At 45.1% G+C, this 21,593-nt stretch overlaps 1 protein-coding gene across 4 annotated transcripts in view; it reads left to right on the top strand.

Moving 5' to 3' along the window:
* The window catches only part of UBASH3B (ubiquitin associated and SH3 domain containing B), a 67,894-nt gene that overhangs the window by 35,042 nt on the left and 11,259 nt on the right, over nucleotides 1-21,593 (top strand). Inside the window, exons 2-6 of one of the 4 annotated variants that reach the window (XM_066639565.1) lie at nucleotides 12,798-12,847; nucleotides 14,285-14,471; nucleotides 15,531-15,729; nucleotides 18,316-18,485; nucleotides 19,054-19,262. In XM_066639565.1, coding sequence (XP_066495662.1) covers nucleotides 12,798-12,847; nucleotides 14,285-14,471; nucleotides 15,531-15,729; nucleotides 18,316-18,485; nucleotides 19,054-19,262 — 815 coding nt within the window. Of the gene's footprint in view, nucleotides 1-12,793; nucleotides 12,852-14,284; nucleotides 14,472-15,530; nucleotides 15,730-18,315; nucleotides 18,486-19,053; nucleotides 19,263-21,593 lie in introns of all 4 variants that reach the window. The other 3 variants (XM_066639567.1, XM_066639566.1, XM_066639568.1) reach the window with 3 other exon arrangements.

The following is a 21,593-nucleotide window of genomic DNA, read 5'->3' as shown; positions in this document are numbered from 1 at the left end:
AGAAAATATAGTGGTGGGCTAGAGCAGGGGTGTCAAACATAAGGCCCGGGGGCCGGTTGCGGCCCACGGAAGCTTTTTATACGGCCCTCAGGCTTTCAGCTGCTGAGTAGTGCTGAGGTGTTACTGCAGAAAGGGCAGCCCACTTGAAAATTGAGCTCTCCCATATCTTGAAATATGACCAAGATTTGTCTATTTTCTCTTTTGTTATTTGCAGCTAATGAGTTCCTAAGTGAGGAAAAAAGTGTTTATTTTTGGTTATGACCTGTTTAATGGACATAATATAATAATACAGGTATTTCTAATACAGGTATTTCTATACCGCCTTTCTAGGTCCTCAGATTTCTCCTTGGACTTTATTCAAGGCGGTTTACATGGGCAGGCAATTTAAATCCCCATAGGGATTTTTACAATTTGAAAGGTTCTATCTTTCAAGAAACCACAACATTCAGATGTTTCTTTCTTGATCTCGCTGCACATTCTGGCCTCCATCCTCCCACGCTCAGAGTAGATGGAATAACTCGGCTCAGCTTGTCAGCTGCTTCAAGGTCGCACAGTGCCGGTGGCCTCGAACTGGCGACCTTCGGATGTTATCTTCAGGCAAATGGAGGCTCAACCCTCTAGACCAGACCTCCTGCCCATGTAAACCATCACTTGTAAACCATCACTTCTTGCCTAATGACATCACTTCCGGCCCTCAGCAGGCATCACGAATGCTATGTGGCCCTCTGTATCAAATGAGTTTGACACCCCTGGGCTAGAGCATCCAATCCAAGGAAGACGAGGAGTTGGTGGGCATGGCTAGCACATGACTAGGTGGGAGAGATAGCATTTGGCTCATGGCCACAGGTGCAAAGAAGTCGTCTTGGGCATTGTTGACAGTCACTGAGCCTGATCCTGTGGTGTGCCACATAAGGCAAAAACTAGACAAAAATGTTTTATACCAAACCAGACCATTACTCCATCTAACTTGGTCTAGGCTGATGCTAATATCCGCATAAGAGCAGACTGGGAAATATAGATTTGGGGGGGAAATACAGATTTTTATTCAAAAAGTGGGGCTTTTTTTGTTTTCCCCCTGATCAAGTGGCAACTCTGCCCTCCCTGCTGCCCTAACGCGAGAGATTTTGCTCATTATAAGTAAAGAATGCAGCATTAAGATTCACAGGCAGGACCTTGCCCTTGTTAAACCCTCTTGGTGAATAGGCATGTGTTTCTAAATGGGGGTTTTGCTGACTCCTCGAATGCCTGCTCTATGATGACTCACCTGCTTCATATCAATGAGAGGTCACGTGAATAAGCATTAGCCGATCCTTCCCAAATTAGCCTCTTCTGGATTTATTGAAGCCAGAAAAGCACTTGGCCCAAACAGTTCAGTGTATCTTTGATGACCTTTCTTCTTTGCTTATAACAATCGTGCTTTATCTTGGCTTTTGCTCAAGGTTCACCTCCTTATCTCACTTTCCTGCTTCCTTTCCCATTTCTCAACAAGTTTGTTTTTCTAAATTAATTCTCTGCTTTTTTGGAGGAAGGTGTTGAGGGGAGGGAAGTGGTCTCTTAAAAGATCTTGACTTTGGACCAGACAGGGTTGCCTGAATTCAGTTTTATAAATAAGCAGAGACTGGAGGGGAGGGAGACATTTGGGCTCAAGGGCAAAGTTGTGAAATAAACAGCACCCAATATGTTCCATGGGGCTGTGGTTTTCCAATCAGGCTTCATCATGTCTTTAAAACTCCAGCCTCAGAGCTTCGTGGCATGATCTCCACATACTATTTTTTGATTTGATTTTTACCCCACCTTTCTCCTCGAAGGGCACCCAAGGCGGCTAACAACCAATTAAAATGCATCACAGATAAAAACAAACAATAACATGCACATAAAACTAAAAAATACACTTTAAAAGCCAGTCAGTGGCAAGCAGCAGCATAAAAACCAACAGTCATAAACATTAAATAAAATTACTAAAAAACTTGAGCCAGTCTGCAGCCATCTTACCCTAAGATCTTACAGGGTACCAAAGGCTTTTCAGAATAAAAACGTCTTCAAGCCTCACCAGAAGCTTAATAATGAGGAAGCTGTTCTCAGTTCAAAGGGAAGGGAATTCCATAATATAGGTGCCACCACCAAGAAGGATCTATTTCTGGCTGCCAATCCTAACCTCTCTTAATGCCAACACAACTGAAAGGACCCTCTCTGATGAACAAAGAGAGATCCATGCTGTGAAGGGCTCACCATCTAGGTGAGGAAGAGGAATGAGAAGAAAGTGGAGGCAGGAGTAAAACGGGGAAGAATAAAGCCTTATTCCAGCTATGCTTGCTTCAGCTTGGTTGCAGTAGGATATGGGGTCTAAGTGACTGTGCCAAAGTGTTCACATAAAAATTGGCTTTACGAAAGGATTTGAAGGGAGACAGCGGGGTTCTGAAAGGCAGTGCCAAACATAAGGTGCAGCGAGGGAGGAAAGGTCAGATTCCTTTGAGGGCACAGGACACCTTTGGAAGACCAAGGATGATGGAGCAGAAAAATTCAACTTTTTTGGTCCAGAGTTTCCCTCTGTTCTCTTCATTTGTTTAATCATAGATAGAGACCAACCTCTGAATTTTTCCATGCTCCTCTGCTAAACCAGGGGTGTCCAAAGTTTTTGGCTGGAGGGCCACATCATCTCTCTGACACTGTGTCAGGGGTGGGGGAAAAAAGAATTAATTTACATTTAAAATTTGAATAAATTTGCATAAGTTTTACATAAATGAATATATTAAAGATGAACTAATATGATTGAATGAAGGTCTGGCAATAGCTCAAGGCCTATCAAAGGCGTTGCACAAAGCAAGGCTGACCTTTCCTTTGCTGCCTCTGCTGCATCACAGACTTGAAACAGCAAGCAATGGAGGGAGCCCTCATCCCACAGCTCACGCGAGAGGTCAAACAGTCGCCCTCACTCTGAGAGCAGTTGCGTTGGGCCAGTGTGGGCTCCAACAAATCTCCGGAGGGCCAGAGGCTCATTGGAGACTGGGGTCTCCCTGAGGGCCGCATTGGGAAGCCTCGAGGGCCACATGTGGCCCCAGGGCCGGGGTTTGGGCACCCCTGTGCTAAACCCTTATGCCAGGTTTTCTGACACCTATTTAAATACTGTGATTTGCACGAAAAAAGTTTTGGCATGCAAGGAAGTACGAGGTCTTGGTTTTGTGACTTTTCCAGAGAACGGAACTTCCCTCTGGCAAAGATAGTTCCTGATCCCCCAACCTCATCGCTGGGGCAGCAGTTCACAAATGAGTCAGGGTGAGAACTGTGCTTGACACTGAATCACCTCATGCTGCTTCCTGAAACAGCCCCCCCCCCCCCCGCAAGGAACCCTTCTCTTCCAGATGACAGCTAGTTCTTGTCTTTGTTAATTTGGCTCGAACAGTTTGAGGTCTGTTATGGGTAGGGCCTGTAGCTCAGTGGAAGAGGCTATGCATTGCAGGCAGGAGGACCTGGAGGACACCCATAGCCTCTCCAGCTGAAAGGAACACAAGAAAAAGAGAGACTGGGAAAGACCTCTTTTGGAGAGCTGCTACTAGTCTTCGTAGACAGTAGTGGCCCAAAGGAATCAATGGCCCATTTTTATGGGAAGGAGCCATAAGTCAATACTAGTGTGCATGTTTTGCTTGGGGAGGGTAGCAAGACCCCAGCCAAATTTCCCCTGGAGATCTGCTGCTAGTCAGAGGCAACCAGCTGCATCCTGGGGCCTAATGACACAAGGGGTGGGACAACACTTGCACCATCATCACTTCACCCCTGTGCCTACATGCTACACCCCTCTGCAGGAAAGACTCCATTTCGGAACCAAGCAGACCCTTGGGAGGGCGGGTGTTGCCAACTTCAGGCAGCAAGTGCAACACACTCACACATCCGTGGAGAGGCTGGGAAACACCTGGAGTACAGTGGACTGGGGGCGCACTGCCACTACTGCTTGCTACTATGTAAGTCAGCACCTGACACCCCCCCTTAAGTGGCACCCAGGGCAGATGCCCCATCTTGCCACCCCTTGCTAGATACACCCCTGGAGGAGCCACTTTCTGCGCTAGATGGACCAAGACACTGACTCAGTATAAAAAACATGAGATCACCCAAGATAACCCTGTCTCAGTTGAACATGTGGTGACCTTAGGATTCTGCAGGATTTGTACATGCGCTTCTCTTCCTCATTCTTTGGATTTATTTTTTTTAAACTTCTTCCTCTCTGCAAATACTTCCCATTTTTCCCAGTTTCTCAGCTATGCCTCTTCAGCAATACGTATTTGGGTGTGCATTTTAACTGCGTCTAACCTCTAAGCCCAACTTCCCTCTGGATATTTTTACCAAGTTGTAGTCACCCAGGCTTAGCCTGGCCACGCATTAGCATGGAGGGTTTCTATACATGCAAGGGGGCTTTCAGAAGAATATCTGGGCTTGCAGGACTCTGGACATCTCACCCATAGCCTGCTCTTTGCTTCTGTAAATTAATCCCTCATTTTGAGCCTCCTGTTATCACTGGTGAGATCAAAGTCAAACTTACAGAGTTCTGGGTGGGGAGCCGTCAGGGCAGCTGAGTTTGCTTGGCTCAGACTTAATTTAAATTTTGGCTGTTTAAGCTCTGAAACCCATGAATATAAAATCAAATGTGAATCTTCCCTCATCCCCCTTATCTCTGGCAACATGTACATACTGAAGGTAGATACTCAGATAATGGCTCAGAGTGCTGTCAAAGCCGCAGTTGCGCTCCAGGAAGTCACAGCATTGACAGCTTGTGTGCAACCAGTTCTACACCCCAGCAGATCTCTGGCCAATTGAGCAACTTGTTGCTGCCCCAAAAGTTCCGGTTTTGAAACCCCAAGAGGATCAAAAACCTTAACCACACCACCTAAGAAAGAAAAAATGCTCTGGGCTGCTTTTTGTTCTTTTGAAAAAGGCACCTCTGATGCAATTCTCATTTAAGAGGTTTGAGCCACTGTTTGAAGAAACAAACCATGGCTATTTTTCTAATAGCCCTCCCTGATGTCTCTGTTGATATCCCTTTATTATTTATATAGCTCCAATCAGTGTGCATGGTGCTGTACAAGAAGTCAGGCCTGTACCCTGAGAACATTACAATCTAAAGTCTGGCTCAGCAGTCTTTGTTGTTTTCTAAATTGTATGCTCTTTGGGGCAGGGATCTATTTTCTCATTCTTTGTGAAGCTCTGTCTTGTTTTGTGTTTGTTTCCCTGAGGAGCTCATTTAATTGTTTGGGGATCTCCTCACTGTAACCCTTTGAGGTTCAAAGGAAGGGATTTCATTTGATTATTTCTTTCATGTAGTAAACTGCAGGGAAGAAGGGTGTGTATAAATATCCGATTTGTCTTCCAACATGGTGAGAGAAACTTATTTATTTCAAATCAACATGACAACCATTTCCTTTCCTGACTATCGCTTTAGTTCCAGATGGTTCATTTTTAAAGAACATTTGAAACCTCCAACTGCTGTCTCTCTCCAAAAGCTTCATCGTCTTTATCCGCCCCTTATCTTATTTCTGCTTTGACATGCATAGTCCATCTCTTTCTGCTGTTAATGTCATGCACATACACAAGAAGTGTTCATTTTGCAAATGGGTGCATCATAAGGCATGCTCGCAAGAGAGGCCTGATCAACTATCTGCCCCTTGTTCCACCACCACATGGTATACATGCATTTCTGAGACCTTAGGTTGGGGGGGGCAGCATTGACTTATCCTTGTCTGTGCTACCTACACATCACTCCCTCCTCTGCAGTTCTCTGCCCTTGTAGTTCTGCAAACAGCATGTTTGGAGAAAACAAACTTCTGATGATCTGCTTTCTTTGAAGTTCCCCTCTTTTCCCTCAAGGCCTTGCAGTGCTGATGGCTTTGTGTGTCATGCCCCTTTAAAGCCTGCAGCCGGGCCAATTGGCTGGCACATTTTTCTGTTTAGCCCTCCTTATGCCTTTTGTTTGTTAGGAGATGGAGACGGGTCCTTGCTTTGATTTGAGGAGCCAAGAAAGCCGCAGATTAAAGGCTGGCACACATGTGTGAAGGAGCCAGAGGGCCTCTGCAGCAAGCCTGCCGATTCTTCAGCCTGCAAGAGGTTATGTAACTCCAGTATTGAGCGAACAGCCAAGCATGCAGATATGTGACCCTCCCCCATGTCTCCTCCACTTGCTTTTTATTGTTTTATCATCGCATGTTCGGCTCATATGTGCTCCTGGAACATGCTCAGAAAGGAAACAGCTTCATTAATGGCTGCGACTGTAACATTCACAACTATTGCCGTTTCCACCCAATGACTTTTTAATGGTCCTTTGCTTTCTCTCCCTTGCAGTTAATTTATAGTGACTCCTCCCCCCCCGTTAAAATATGACAGCAATCTATGAAAGAGGCAACACAAGCATGTGCTTGCTAGTATTTTTATTTCTAAATTTTCATTGATGTCTTGCTGTTTTTCCATTATGGAAGGGAGGGTGGCATGCAGGTGGTTTCTGGGTGGCTTCCAATCCAGCCACTGGCCAGCCCTCAACAAGGCTGAATCTTATGCCTTGTGTCTCTCCCCCCCCCCATGTTAGATATTTGCTTTCCTACTACTAGAGCCTGGGGGGGTAGGCATGTTTTGAACATGATCCAGAAGAGTGACAGTGCACCTTCTGAGCCAATTCTTATCACTAGTGAGGGAGGACATCAAAGGTTAAACAACCTGCTATTTGGGGGGAGCTCTGCTGCCCAATCTCCATTATAGCCACAGAGGCTTGAGGGGGTGGTAAAGTGAAACTTTTTTTTTTTTTAATAAGGTGGGTCCCAATGCCAAGAGGTTTGGGAAATGCATTTTATGGCAAGGAAGAAGGGGACTGGGCCAGGCTCCACCCACCTGACCCCAACCCAGCCATTGATGCATTGAGTGGGGGGCATAGCTTGACTAGATAGCTGACCATCTTCCACCCCTAAACCATCCTCAAATGTCACACCTGAGAAGCTTGTAAGGACTGATCTTCTGTTGTTGTCATTTAGTCTTTATATACAGTGAAATATAGATATACACTGCCCCATATAGTGTCCACTATGATGTATCCTTGCATGATTATCTATAAGCATGCTGCACAGAGACCTCCATGCTATCCTGGGTGCTCTTTCTAGCTCTCTCCTCAGGGCTAGAACATCCCTAAGACCAACTGAGGAAGGTGACAGAAGGTGTCCTCTTCAGTTCACCTACCATCACCTTTTCTCCTTCTTCCTCTGTCTGGATCTGAAATGGGGCTATAGAGCAGAAGAAGTATGTGGGAGAGGAGAATGGTGAGCTAGAACATATCAGGCATTCTATGCCACTACTCTTCTCTCCTCCATCTTCCTAAGAACAGCCCTGGATCAACTGGATCATAAGAACTGGATCAAGCCATGAGAACTGAATCAAGCCATAGACCAATCTAGTCCAGCTTCCTATATCTCAGTGGCCCAGTAAATGCTCCAGGGAGCACACAAGAAAACAAGAGACCTGCAAGGCTTTCTGGGAATTGTAGTTAAGAACATAAGAACAGCCCCACTGGATCAGGCCATAGGCCCATCTAGTCCAGCTTCCTGTATCTCACAGCGGCCCACCAAATGCCCCAGGGAGCACACCAGATAACAAGAGACCTGCATCCTGGTGCCCTCCCTTGCACTGGGTATTCTGACACAGCCCATTTCTAAAATCAGGAGGTTGCACATACACAATCCTTTTCCCTTCCACATCCAGGCCATGGAAAGAAGAGCGGTAGAGACAACGACTGGTGTTCTACCAGGGAAGTGGGGCACAATTGACTTGCTGATTCAAGCACCAAGGGGGCTTCTCCTATGTGCAACAGGAGAATGCAGTGGGATGGGATTCAAGCACCCATCCAGCCCCTTTTTAATGAGCCCATCAATACTATTATTCGGACTGTAGGAATCAAGGTCATATAACTTGTAGGTAATATATTCCTATCAGTGGACAAAGGACCATTCCAGTAAGGAGTCTGAGCAATTATTCAGAGGAGTTATGGAGGCTTTTTTGAGAACTAATGTCTTATTTCCTGCTGTAATAGCTTCCTGTCAATGGACTGTGGCCATTATACCTTCACATTTATTGACACGCACCCCACGTGGAATGGGCCTCCTCTGCGGTTGGAGGACACTTTCTCCCCATAATGGAATTTCTGAGAAACCAGAGCATTTCTGCAGCCGCAAATGCGGTCTTGCGTGCATGAAAGACATGTTCTTTTTCCGTTCAGCATTTGTATCTAAGAACTGGAACCTGCCTTAAGGGCACGCTGCGTTGAAATGAATGGAGGCGGCACTGTGACTCTGTGTGTGTGGGTGTTTGCATCTTGCCTGTCGGTATTTTCCCATGTAGTCAGGCCCAGACCTGTTCAGTTTCAGGAATTGACCTACCTGTCCATTCCTGCAGAGTGGATTGACTGGGAGGGCATCAAGAGCTGTCCAGTAAGGAGCCAAGCGTATGCGTTTTTGTTTACCTAAGTGCTGAAAATGCTTGCTTAGTGGGCATCCATGGCTAGAAAATGCAGAAATGAGCATTGATGGCTGGTGGCTACTAGGCCTCTGAGGCACCCAACTTGTTTTGATGGGGGTCCAGTTTGACAGCTTGCATTATAGCCAGTGATGGTGGCAGAGGTCTGCGTTTCTGCAGCTGACTGAGAAGGAAGAACCTGGGTGGGAGGCTGTTAATGTCTGCTGTCTGCTTCGCCGAAGACCTTTTGGAGACTAGGACTGTGCGAGTGATTGCCTGCTACCTCCAAGCACATATATTTATATACCTGTAACTGAATATATATACCTGCATATTTATATACCTGTAGCTGAAATAGAGATTGCAGAAGCATCAAAGTGTCCAAGACTCTCAATGAGCAACACATGTGCAAGGGCCTGTTGCTGGCCCAAGATCTCCCAACAGCAGAGGTGAAGCGCAAAATGCAATTACCCCTCCTTGATGCACCGGCTGGCCATGCCCAGGGTCACTCCCTAACTTGGTGGCACTCCAGCCCTCCCTCCACTGCTCCTCTTCCTGTAGGGCAGAATGGTCAGACTTTGCCACTACCGTGCCTAGAATTTTTATTCCAGTGCACCTTGTGCCACTGTTTGGAGACCACTGAAGTACATTGTCAAACAGCCTCTAACCCAGCACTCTCCCCCTCTTGGCACTTCCTTTTCCACTCTATTCCCCTCTTCCTTTATGACTCCAGGAAGCAGGAGAAGGAGGAGTGGTGAAGTTGGGTGGTGGCTCCCCCTAACAGTCCACCACGGAGTTGCCCACCTCAATCAGTGTCCAGCCCCGGAAGCGCATGCCTGAAGCTCTTACGACTGTGGAAAGTGGGGAGACCGAAACACGGTTTCCCATGAAACCATCTGTTGTTCAGTGGAATGAGTGATCAGAGCTGGAGGTGGCCACGCTCTGTGGCTCCACTGTGTAGGACTCCCTGCTCTGTGAGGCTGGAAAAGAGTTGGATTGTAGAAAGTAGTATGGATTGTAAGCCAACTGCTGCCCGCCCAGCTCCCTTATTTGCCTTAAGGGACGACAGTGCTTGCATATAAAAGCCTGCAAGGTCTAGGAGGAAATAAATTTTTAATGCAAATGGATGCTTGGTGCCACTGATAAACTCCAGAAAGCATGTCATTTGCTGGAAAGCTCCGAGGTTTCAGGTTGCATGTTTGGAAGCCTGAAAAGGAAGTGGGCTGCAGAAGGTGCGGGGAGGGGGGGGGGGCTGGTGGAATTGTTTTAGTTGGAAAATAGGGCCTAAGAGTAAAGTTTATGAAAACTCGTCATGAAGTCGTTGGGCTTGAATTTTTGTTGATGTCATGATGAATAACATTGAACCCTCTCCCATGGGAAATTAACTGATTATAATCCTGAAGGATTTGCTACACCTTTGGGAAAAGATGAACAAAGGCAGCATGATGTAGCGGTTAGAGAGCTGAATTAGGGACCGGAGAGACTTGGGTTCCAAATTCCCTTTCAGCCAGGAAGTTCACTGAGCTAGTCGCTCTTTTGCAGCCTAACATAAGAAGATCCTTGCTGGGTAGGACAGAGGCCCCTCCAGGCCAATCTCAAGCTTCCAACAGTGGCCAACGAAATGCCCTCATTACGAGGACCACAAGCAGAGATGGTGGTTTAGCCTTCTTCCACTACTGCTCCTTTGCGCCTCAGCAACTGGTATCCACTGGTATGTCTTTTAAGGCCTAGAGGTTCTGTAAAAGTTCTAGAAGAACCTCTTTCTCTGGGAACCTGTCAAATATCCTTTTAAAACCATGTAGGCTGAGGGCCATCACCACATTTTGTGACAGCAAACAGGATTGCTCTGAGCAGGGGTGCCCAAACCCCGGCCCTGGGGCCACTTGTGGCCCTTGTGGCCTCTCAATGCGGCCCTCAGGGAGCCACCAGTCTCCAATGAGCCTCTGGCCCTCTGGAGATTTGTTGGAGCCCGCACTAGCCTGACATAACTGCTTTCAGCGTGAGGGCAACTGTTTGACATCTCACGTGAGCTGTGGGATGATGGCTTCCTCCACTGCTTGCTGTTTCACGTCTGTAGTGCAGTAGCAGCAGCAAAGGAAAGGCCAGCTTTGCTTTGTGCACGGCCTTTTATAGGCCTTCTTCATTCATTCATATAAGTTCATCTTTAATATATTCATTTATGTAAACTTAAGTAAATTTATTCAAATTTTAAATGTAAATTAATTCTTTTTTTCCCTGGCCCCCAACACAGTGTCAGAGAGGTGGTGTGGCCCTCCTGCCAAAAACTTTGGACACTCCTGGCTCTGAGGATAAAATGACAGACAGGGTGAAGAGAGAACTATGCACAGTGCCAAGCTCATCGGAAAATGGGAGGGATGAAAATGTTGTTACAAAAACATTATATAATTTAAAGTGTTGCCTGAATAAGCAAATACAGTCAATCCTTTGTTCCCATGGATTTGTTTATCTGCAGGGAGCAGGATTGACGCTTGCTTCATTCACAATATGTTCCTGGCTATTTGTGGTCTCCACGCCATCCATGACCACCCTGAAGCAATCTACAGCATCCAGAAGCTATTCGCTGGTACCATTTTAAAGGTCTCTGCACTCTTTGAGGGTCTCCACTGCATTCAGCAGAGACCTTCAGAAAGTCAAAAATGGTGCCTGTGACCAGCGTGGAGAACTTTAAAATGGCCATGGGAAGTTTTAAGTCAACAGACGGCTATCCACTGGCATTTTGAAACCTCTCAGTGCCATTTTGAAATTCTCCACTGCGTTCCGAGGGTCTTCGCCGCTGGCGAGTTAGCTACCCCTCCCCCTAAACCCATTGATCCCATAGGATCAATGACTCCCTATCTTTGGATTCTGTAGCCACTGGGGTTTCCAGGAACCTAACCCCAGTGGATAACGAGAATTGACTGTACCAGCATGGGGTGGAGTGGTTAACTGATTGAAGAACCTCTCCCCCCCCCAAGAGCCACGGTCCTGCTTCAAATCTTCCCCACAGCTGCCATTAACATTTTTTTAGAAACCACAGGAGAACTCCACATACCAGAAAACGTAAGATCAGTTTTGACGTTGGAGTAAACTTCTTTTTTCTTCCCATTTATTGTCAGCCTTTAATTATATTTAATCATGTAGTTTTAAATCCTAAATGGGAAGGTGTCCTGCCTTTTTATGTTGAAAGATATCATCACTCAACATGGTGTACTACTTGTAGCATCAGACTAGGACCTTGGAGCAGTGGCATAGCTAGAGGGGGTGCAAAGCAGTAGGTTTTGCAGGGAGCCTCACTGCAGCATGCAAGCACCTCCTCCCCTTTGGAGCCATTCCGGGCTCTGTTTTGCTCCCCCCCCCCATGTGGAATGGCTCCAAAGGGGACGGGGAGCAGCTGCTTGCATGCTGCAGTGAGGCTCCCTGCAAAACATAATGCTTTGCCCCCACTTTAGCTACGTCTCTGCCATGGAGTTCTAGATTCAAATTCTGACTTGCCCATGAAGTTCAGTTGGCTGATCTGAGTAGAGATGTTTCTCTCTTTCTTATCCGATTTCACAGGGTTATTGTGAGGATAAAAATGAAAGTGGGGAAGGAGGAAACCCTGAGTTTCTGGAGGGAAGGGTGGATCAGAAATTGTCATCAATATATAGGTCTAATTCCTGTTTCATTTGGTAGTTTCTCTTCTATTCTTTTTTTTTTTTTTTTTTTTTTGTCTTCTGAACCTGTGTAGCTAAGGAGTACGACGGAGGGGGAAAAATGGAAGTCCATGTTACCCGTTTTGTTGTTTGTGGTTTGTTTGTTCGCAACTTGAAAACGTGCATCAATAAAAAGTTACCGAAACAATCAAACTGTAAAGGGAATCCTGCTGAAACCGTCCTCGGTGTCATGACTGGTTTGGCAACCATTTGTTTCGGAGATCAGGGCCTCGGAAACAGATGGTTATGTACTTTAAGACATAGATTTTATACTATGTTGTCTCCATGGAGACTCTAATTTCTCGTCTCTGTGGATTCCACTCCCCCAGTTAGTGAGTCAAGTTTCTCAACACCAGAAATCTGTCAATGTCGATTCATTGACAGCAGACAGTTGTGGGTTGCTTTTTTTTTTTTATTCCGTCAGGAACAGTTGGATTCAGGTAGGAAATAGAGGGGGGGAAAGAAGAATGGCAGAGTAAGAAAGAGATTGTAGTGGCAACCTTTTCCCCATCTGTTAAAAGAAAAGAACAGTTAAAAGCGATCACCGCAAGGCAACCCTCTATTGCCATCTAGCGTTGACAAAGTTTACTAATGACGGCCCCATTTCTCTTCTCCCCTCTCTGCAGACAGAAAGCCCTGGCATCTACGGGAGGCCGGAGCGTCCAAGCAGCATGTGACTGGTTGGTATGATGTCATGCATTCTTACCATGCAAAATCTAGTTTTGCATATATTTGCAAAAAGCCTTTTCCCTCTTAACATACCATCAAAGCTCCCCTGAAAGGGGCATGTTATGCTCCAGCATCTCACCAATGAAAATAGGAAGATGCTCGCTTGTTCCGGTTTTCCTACTAGGTGCGCTGCCCACACCGCTGCCCTGCATTTTGGGGAAGGCTCTGCACAATCTGCTGTAGACAGTATTAGTTTACTCTGCGTTAATTCGCCCTGCAATCGCTTGTCCCCACTGTTTTAAAAGCCAAGAAGGCCTTTGGCTGTCACGTTGGAGATGCGCCAGCAAAAGATACAGTAACAATGAAATGTAGCTCCTTGAAGATGATGAAATTTATTTTAGTATTTTTTTTTCCTTTTTTTAATCTTCTATCCTTTTTAGATATATTTGCCAGTTGAAGTTAACACTTCACGCGTCTGATGAAGTAGGGCTGCAAAAGCTACAATAAATCTGTTAGTTTTTTAAGGGTGCCAAAAGACACTTTGTTGTTTTTGCTGCAGAGGCGAACAGGTTGGCTTTATAAAAAGCTGTAGAAAAATATCCTGTTCCTGGGAGCTGCTTCTTCCCAGGTGAGCCTGCCTGTTGCTGAAGTCTAGCATTGGAGACCCTCCTCTCTGTAGTGCCATTGCAGGTTATCTGTCTGCACCAAGAGCCTCTGCAGGGCTCCCCAGGTCAGGGAAAGTGAAAGTAGAACAATCACGCTCCGCTTCCAGTTTTGCAGAGGCAGAGCACGATCGCTCCACTTTCACTTTCCTTGACCTGGGGAGCCCTGCAGAGGCTCGCGACTGGTGGGTGCACCACAGTCACTGCAGCCCCCCTGAGCGGCACGATCCTGGGGACTGCGTCGCTGCTTTCCCCCCGCCCCACTGCCTCCCTCGCCTCCCTTGCAAGAACTTACTGCGGCTTTCAAACTCCTGGAGAGTTTGAAAACCGCAGTTTTAAGCTAACAGTTGCTATTTAAAGGACATGATCTGTGATTTTAATGTACTGATTTAAATGTGTTTTTTTGTTCCATTCTCACTGCTTTTTGTGTTGGTTTCAAAATCATTTTATCTTCTTGTTGTTGTGTTGTTGGGGCTTGCCAGCTGCTTTGAATGTGCAAACAGAAAAGTGGGAAATGAAGATTACCATTTGTTATTATAGTTCATCTCTGGACTGCTTTTTAGGAAGGAGGCGGACATCGCCTCTCCTGTGCTTAAACCTGGCCCTGTGTCAGCCAATTGTAATAATTCATTGTTTTCTTCACTCCGGACTGAAGGTGTTGTGTTTTTATTTCAACTGCTCCTCTGTTGAGTCATCTCTTCTCTTGCATCTGTTTACCCAACTTGCTCATTTTGTTCCACCCGCTTCCTGACGTGCCTCTGCTTCCCCCCCCTTCTCCCATTCCAGGCTTTTCTCCCACGTATGCGACCCATTTCTTGATGACCCCTTGCCTCGGGAATACGTCCTCTACCTGCGCCCCACCGGGCCCTTGGCACAGAAGCTCTCCGACTTCTGGCAACAGTCAAAGCAGCTGTGTGGGAAGAACAAGGCACACAACATCTTCCCACATATCACACTCTGCCAGTTCTTTATGGTGAGTACATCCTTCACTTCCTGTGGCTGTCTTGCTCATTTCTGAGCGCAAGCCGGTTCTACACTGAAACTAGCTGGCTGATGTATCTACTCCCCCCTCCATCCAATGTGCATGCTATAGAGTTAGTGGGCTTAGGAGGAAGACCATTACAGGGCTGAGAAATCTAAGCTAATTAATCAGTGAACATTACTAAAAGTGCATATGAGTCAGAACAAGTCCCTAACACCAAGTCTCAACCTTCAAGTCCTTGCTCAAATTCTGAAGTCTGAGTCTCAAGTCTGTAGAGTCTCGAGTCTCTGAACGAACATAAAAAAGGGAGGTTGCGCGTGTGTGAGGGTGAGTGAGTTTTAAACATCCCTTTGATGGCAGGCACTTCTGGGTGCCTGTTCCTTGCCACCCAGCTGATTGGTAGTGTTTTGAAAAAAAAGTAAGCAAGAACACACACACAATATACATAGGGACTTGGACCCAAAAATGGCTTTGAGTCCCCTATTGCAAGTCCCTGTCTCTCGGTCCCAAGTCAAGTCCGAGTCTTTGATGGAGGGGACTTAAGTGCAACTTAGGACCAAGTCGCGGGACTTGGGTGTACATCCCTGCTTGAAACCAGAAGTTGGGTTTACGATGCTGTGTGCCTTTGTCAGTGAGAGAATGATTTCAGAAGAGGCCTTCTCTCCAGTGTGTAATCCAGTGGGGAGGGCCAAACTACACATTCGTGTAATCTGCAAGCTTTTTTTTTTCCCTTCAAAAGCAGCTGCAAAGGGATCTAGTTTGGGACCACAGCACATGTGTCTGGATGTGTATTTAACCAAGGGCTAAGATTTCTGCCTTCTCAGAGAAGCTGAGGAGCTGTCTGGCAGGTCAGGTTTCCATAGATTGCAAGGAAACTGTCCCACGTAAGGAGTCTGTACGGGATAAGACATGATCATGTAACATAAAATGTTAGCTATTCAAGGTAGACCCTTCTGGCACTTGCAGAATCTTGAGATGCTCCAACAAAACAAGTTCCCACCCCTCACTGTGGTTAGTGCTGTGGTCTAATCAGATTCCACTCTCTTGAAGTGTGAAGATGGCAAGGTTGATGCGCTCTGTGAAGCTCTGCAAGCCACGGTGACACGGTGGAGGTGCAAGTTTCCTGCCCCTCTCCCCTTGGAGCTATACACCTCATCAAACTTCATTGGGTTGTTTGTCAAAGAGGAGAGTGCCGAGGTGCTCAAGAAATTTGCCGCAGACTTTGCTGCCGAGGCCAGTTCGAAAGCTGGTGAGTATTTAGGACATGGTCCTGTTGTCATAAATAAGAACAATTAACCTTCCAAGGTGAAAAGCAGCTAGATAATATTTTTGTTTTCTTTTAGTCACATTGCTGATGAGCTAGAACAACATTTTTCAAACTATGGGTTAGGACCCACTTGTGGGTCATGGCCCAATTTCTGGTGAGTCCCACAGGTCCAATGAAATTAAACATGAGTGATGGAAAGATCAGATCATTGGAGGCTATTCAAAAACTGGAGAGCTGCTAATTGCCCTGCAAAGAGCTGAGCTCCTGCAGTTTCTCATAAAGCTAAGTGGGTCCCAACAGAGTGTCATTTTTAAAAGTGGGTCCCGGTTCTAAACATTTGAGAACCTCCAAGCTAGAACATGATTTCTCCCCATCTCCATCACTGTTTGTCCTTGGAGGTCCTGCTACACTGCCCCATCCCTGAGATGCATAGCACAGAGATACAGGGTCTTTTCTGTGGTGGCACATTGACTGTGGAGCGCCTGTCTTTTGTCCATTTGTTCTCCCTGTTGGCTCTGAGACTCCAGTTTAAAACAAGTGTTATTTATGCAGGCTTAATGGGGCTCAGGACTTTTTGCGTATATTCTCTGTTGCTGGTTTTAAACATTTTTTTTTACTGTTGGTGACTGTTTCAGTTTGGGTTTGCCTTTGTCTTCCTGCTTTTTTCTGACTTATGGCTTTATAGAATTTTTGTGGATTTTAATGACATTCTAAGCTTCCTCAAAGATACAAATTTTGAAGCAGAACATAAATATTTTGAAAACGGGGCTCTGTGTTTGGCTTCCACAACCTATACTCACCTGGTATGGGTCCCGTGTTCTCTAGTGCTGTGAGAATGTTATGCAAAATACCTGGTGCAGTCCAGAAAGGAGAAGCTATTGTGAGCTTCCAGGCACCTGACCATTCAGCTGGGAAAGAGGTGTCCGGCAGCAGCCTGCAGGAGGCACTGTGGCTTTGTGGTGGAACACTTGCTTTGCAGACAGAAGGTCCTTGGTTCTGTCTCTGGAATGTCCAAGAGGAGCTGGGGGAGGCCCCTGTCTGAAATACCGGAGAGCCACAGTGTTGACAGTATTGGACGAGTTGAATCAGTGCCAGCGAGGCTGGAAAAGGCCAGCTTCATGCGCTTTGCGTCAGCTCTTCCGTTCTCATTGGTTCAAAGCACACGAAGAATCATACATCCTGTGATTAATTGTCTCCCGCAAGGGAAGCTGACGTCTGGCAGACGCTGTGGGGGGGGGGGATGTTTTACATGCATTTCCTGCATCCTCCAGCCCTCTTGACGTGTCTAAACAAACCTTTTGCTAACACTGTTTAGCAATGCTCAGTTTTTCTGTTGGGGCCACACACTTCTCAACGGTTACTTTCCAGTATTTGTTTCCAATTCTTTTTTCAAGTGGTTGTAATTAGGGTTGAGCTGAAATTTTTCTAAAGAAAACTTTTCTGGTTTGAATTTGAGGGTACACTCCCAGCACATCTCGTTTTGCTTCCCCAGCAGAAGCCGGGCTCCTTCTGCCAGCCGGCAGCCAATTTGTGTCCCCTCTGAACTATGCAACAGGATGATATTGGATTGTTGGTTGCTTGTTTTCCCAAGTATCTGTATTAGGGTCCTTGCTTCGCACATTGTTGATAGATAATCTGGAGCTGGGGGTAGACAGCAAGGTGACCAAGTTGGTAGATGATTCCTAACTATTTAGGGTGGTGAAAGCCAAAGCGGATTGTGCAGAGCTCCAAAAGGACTGCTCCAGGTTAGTTGTAAATACTCAACCAGGTGACAAACACAGTTCAGTGTCAATACATATGCATTGGTGCATTTGGCGGCAAAGAATACAACTTCACACATATATTGTTAGGCGCTGAGCTTGTGAAGAACCAGTAAAGAGATCATTGGGTCACGGTAGGTTGTTCAGTGGAAACCAGTGAATGGCAGTAGTGGAGGAGGTAAATTCCATGCTAGGGATCATTTGGAAAGGGGTTGAAAATAAGACTGCTAATATCACATTGTCCCTTTACAAATCTGTGGTGTGGCCACATTTCAAATATTCTGTCTCAATGGTTCTCAAACTTTTGAGCATCAGGACCCACCTTAAAAAAAATTTCATTTTACCAGCTGCTTAAGCCTCTGTGCCTATAATGGTGATTGAGTAGCAGTGCCCCCCCCCCAAGTAGTAGGTTGTTTCACCCTTGATGCACAGCCTAATCTGCCCTGTTCATTTTGCAAACCACCAAAAAATTGGGTTGTGACCCACTGGTGGGCCACGGACCCAAAGTTTGAGAAGTACTGCTCTATACTGTTCTAGTCATCACACTTCAAAAAGGTTATTGTCAAGGTAGAAAAGGTGTAAAATAGGATAAAATTATTCGAGGTGCAGAAAAACTGGAGAGAGACAAGTTCCTCTCTTACTAGCAGTGTCATCCACTGAAACAGACTGGGTGGGAGATTTAGAAGGGTTGAAAAAAGATTGTACTTCACACAGCATCTTGTTAGGCTGAGGAACTCATTGCCACAAGATATGGTGATAGCCATTAGTTTCAGTGACTTGCTTCTGATCAGAGATCTCCTCTTCGCAGATGTGCATGTGGAACCTCATAAGAAGCAGCTCCATGTCACATTGGCCTATCACTTTCAGGCGAGTCACTTGCCCACGCTCGAGAAGTTGGCCCACAGCATTGACGTCAAGCTGGGTTGTGACTGGGTCGCTGCTATATTCTCCCGTGACATTAGATTTGCTAATCACGAGGTAAGTTTTGAGGTCTTGAAAACTCTCAAGCAAGAAGCATCCATAATAATAATAATAACAACAACAACAACAACAATAACTCGGTATTTATATATTGCCTTTCTGGTCATCGGATTACTCCTCTGACTTTATTCAAGGCGGTTTACATGGGCAGGCGTTTCTAAATCCCTCAAGGGGATTTTTACAATCATAGGGGTTCTCTCTTTCAAGAACCAACATTTCAGAATGAATCTTCCTGGTTTGGTCTCACTTCTGGCCTCCAGTTCTCCCACACAGGCTGACAAGCAGCTCCATCTCTCACATGGAGGGCAGCCAAGACGCTTCTTGCTCACACCAAGAGCAGGTGGAATCACTCAGCTCGGCTTATCAGCTGCTTCAAGGTCTCGCTGTTCTCAGCCGTTCAGGGAGCTGCCGGTGTCCTCGAACTGGCAACCTTCTGATGTTATCTTCGGGCTAACGGAGGCTCTACCCTCTGGACCAGACCTCCTGCCCATCCCAACTGGTTTTAGTTCGTATTCCGTTGGTGGAGTTGAAGTTGAAGGCTTTTCCCTTCTCTCCCCTCTTACAGACACTGCAGGTGATCTACCCATACACCCCCCAGAATGACGACGAGCTGGAGCTTGTTCCTGGGGATTTCATCTTTATGTCTCCTATGGAGCAGATCACCACCAGCGAAGGCTGGATTTACGGTACTTCCCTTGCGACAGGCTGCTCTGGGCTGCTGCCCGAGAACTACATCACCAAAACAGACGAGTGTGGCACTTGGGTGTTCCACGGGTAAGTAGCTTGGTCCTTCACACTAGTGTGGCTTACTGGGTGTAGGGTCTGCTCTCCCATGAAAAAGGTAGAACTTGGCAGTACAGCAGGGTGAGCCAGCAGATTGGGGTCTTAGGGCCCAATCCTATCCAACTTTCCAGTACGGGCAAAGTGCAGCCCTGAGGTAAGGGAACAAATGTTCCTATACCTTTTTTTAAATTATTTTTTTATTTTTCCATAAACAAACACACATACAAAACACATACATACAAACATTGAGGTTGCAGGATACCATATACAAATTAATTAATAATTCATTCTACCAATAATTTCTTATATCTCTTAATATAAACAAAAAAGGAAAGAAAGAAAACAATTATAAAAAAAGGATATACAAAAAATACATAGCCATTTCTAAAAACCCTGTTTCATATTCTATATACTTCACTATTTCATCATCATAATAATTTCTTCCCTTCTTTTCCCATCATTCTTCATGTTCCTTCTTACAATAAACTTTTAAACTCTTTTATTAATACAGCTTATTCTAATACAAATTTACTACTAAATACTTATCATAAATCTAATTATAAACAAATCTACCAAACCACTCATATATTGTATATCCATTGCTTTCTAAACTTTACTTTCTACCTTCATATCATTTCTCCATCTATAAATCCCAAAACAATATCAAACAAATTTAAATCTAATTAATCAAAATTAATTCATCAAAATTCATCTAAATCTAAATTCATAAAAATTAACCTATAAAATACAAAATCTTAAACTCTTTTACTAATACAACTTATTCAAATACAAAATTACTACTTAATACTTACCATAAATCTAATTATAAACAAATCTACCAAACCACTCATATATTACTTATCAATTACTTTCTAAACTTAAGTTTCTACCTTCATATCATTTCCCCATCTATAGATTCCAAAACAATATCAAACAAATTTAAACCTAGTTCATCAAAATTAACCTATAAAATACCTAGATATATTTATTCTTCTCTCAAATCAAATATTACGCCACAACCAAATCATGTCATTATCTTGAATAGCAATTTAAAATCTTGTATATCATCTCTAAACTTTTTTTCCCTCTCTTTTCCATCTTTTTTTCCTGATAAACTTCACAAGAATGTCTCTTAAGAGTTAATGCTTTGATATACATCCTCTTCTTAGTCTTCTTATTCCTGCCAATAAATCCAGATCCTGGCAGGTCATCTCCTTCTCTTGGTCAATCTCTTGGTCAACTACACTTGTTGGTTAACATGTCTCTTCCCCGTTCTGGTCCAATACCTTTTGGGTACTTATCCTCCAGTCTGCCCCATCTTTCTGTATTTCCATTAAAATTCTCATTTCAACTTGTTGGTCATTATTCTTCATTGTTGTAGCTTTAACTTCCGTTTCATTAAATTTATTTATCTGTTGGCTTAAGGTTTCCACACTAATTTGGATTTGTGAAATTTGAATCACTTGTTGTCGGCTCGTATCATGCAAATATTCCAGCTTTTGTTGTAATAGATTTTCCCAATTTGTTCCTGATGAATCCATGATTTTCCCCTTACAGTTTTCTTTTAGTCCGCTAGATGTCCTGGGCAATCTCTTTGCTATGGAATGCAAACATTTAATTTCCCACAAACGCCAACCAAACAATGTTCAACTCACCACTCAGTTATAGGAAATCCTTCCGCACTCAAATAATCCAAAATTCAACATCCAATAAAATTTATATCTCATACAGGGTTGCAGATTTGTAAACTTGTATTAATAAAGTTATACTCCATATAGTGCCAAAAACTCAAATGTCTCTTCTCAGATTTAAAAACAACAGTGAGGTGGAGGAATCCTCCCCCCCTTCTCCTTTTTCCAAAGCCAGGATTTACATAACACAAACAGCACTTACTTTGTTCTTCCAAGTATCTTCTTTCAATAGATGAAATCTGTTTCAGTAGATGGTATCTCCGCAGGGGTTTTGCAGTTAGTCCTGATTTATCACGTCTCCTCCCCCACTGCCTTGAATGGCCAACTCCTGAGAAGCAAGCCCCCCCCCCCCCCGCTGGGCTCCAACCTAACTCGGGTATCACCGTCAGGATGACTAAACCTCTCCTGGCAAAGTCATCAGGGATCCGCAGAAATAGAGGTGAGAAACAGGCTGAAATCTGGAGCCCCGGAGTTCGTGCCTGTTCAGTTCATTGCCTCCCCCCCCCTTAAATGTTCCTATACCTTGAGGAGGTCTCTGTGACTGCCTCCCCACCACAGGATGCAGGATGCCCCATTGGCATGGCTACACCAGTCCTGAATAATTGGGTAGGATTGGGCCCTCAGGCAGCAA

The sequence above is a fragment of the Tiliqua scincoides genome, chromosome 11, assembly GCF_035046505.1.
Source record: "Tiliqua scincoides isolate rTilSci1 chromosome 11, rTilSci1.hap2, whole genome shotgun sequence".
NCBI lineage: Eukaryota > Metazoa > Chordata > Lepidosauria > Squamata > Scincidae > Tiliqua > Tiliqua scincoides.
This window is presented reverse-complemented; position numbering and strand designations above follow the sequence as displayed.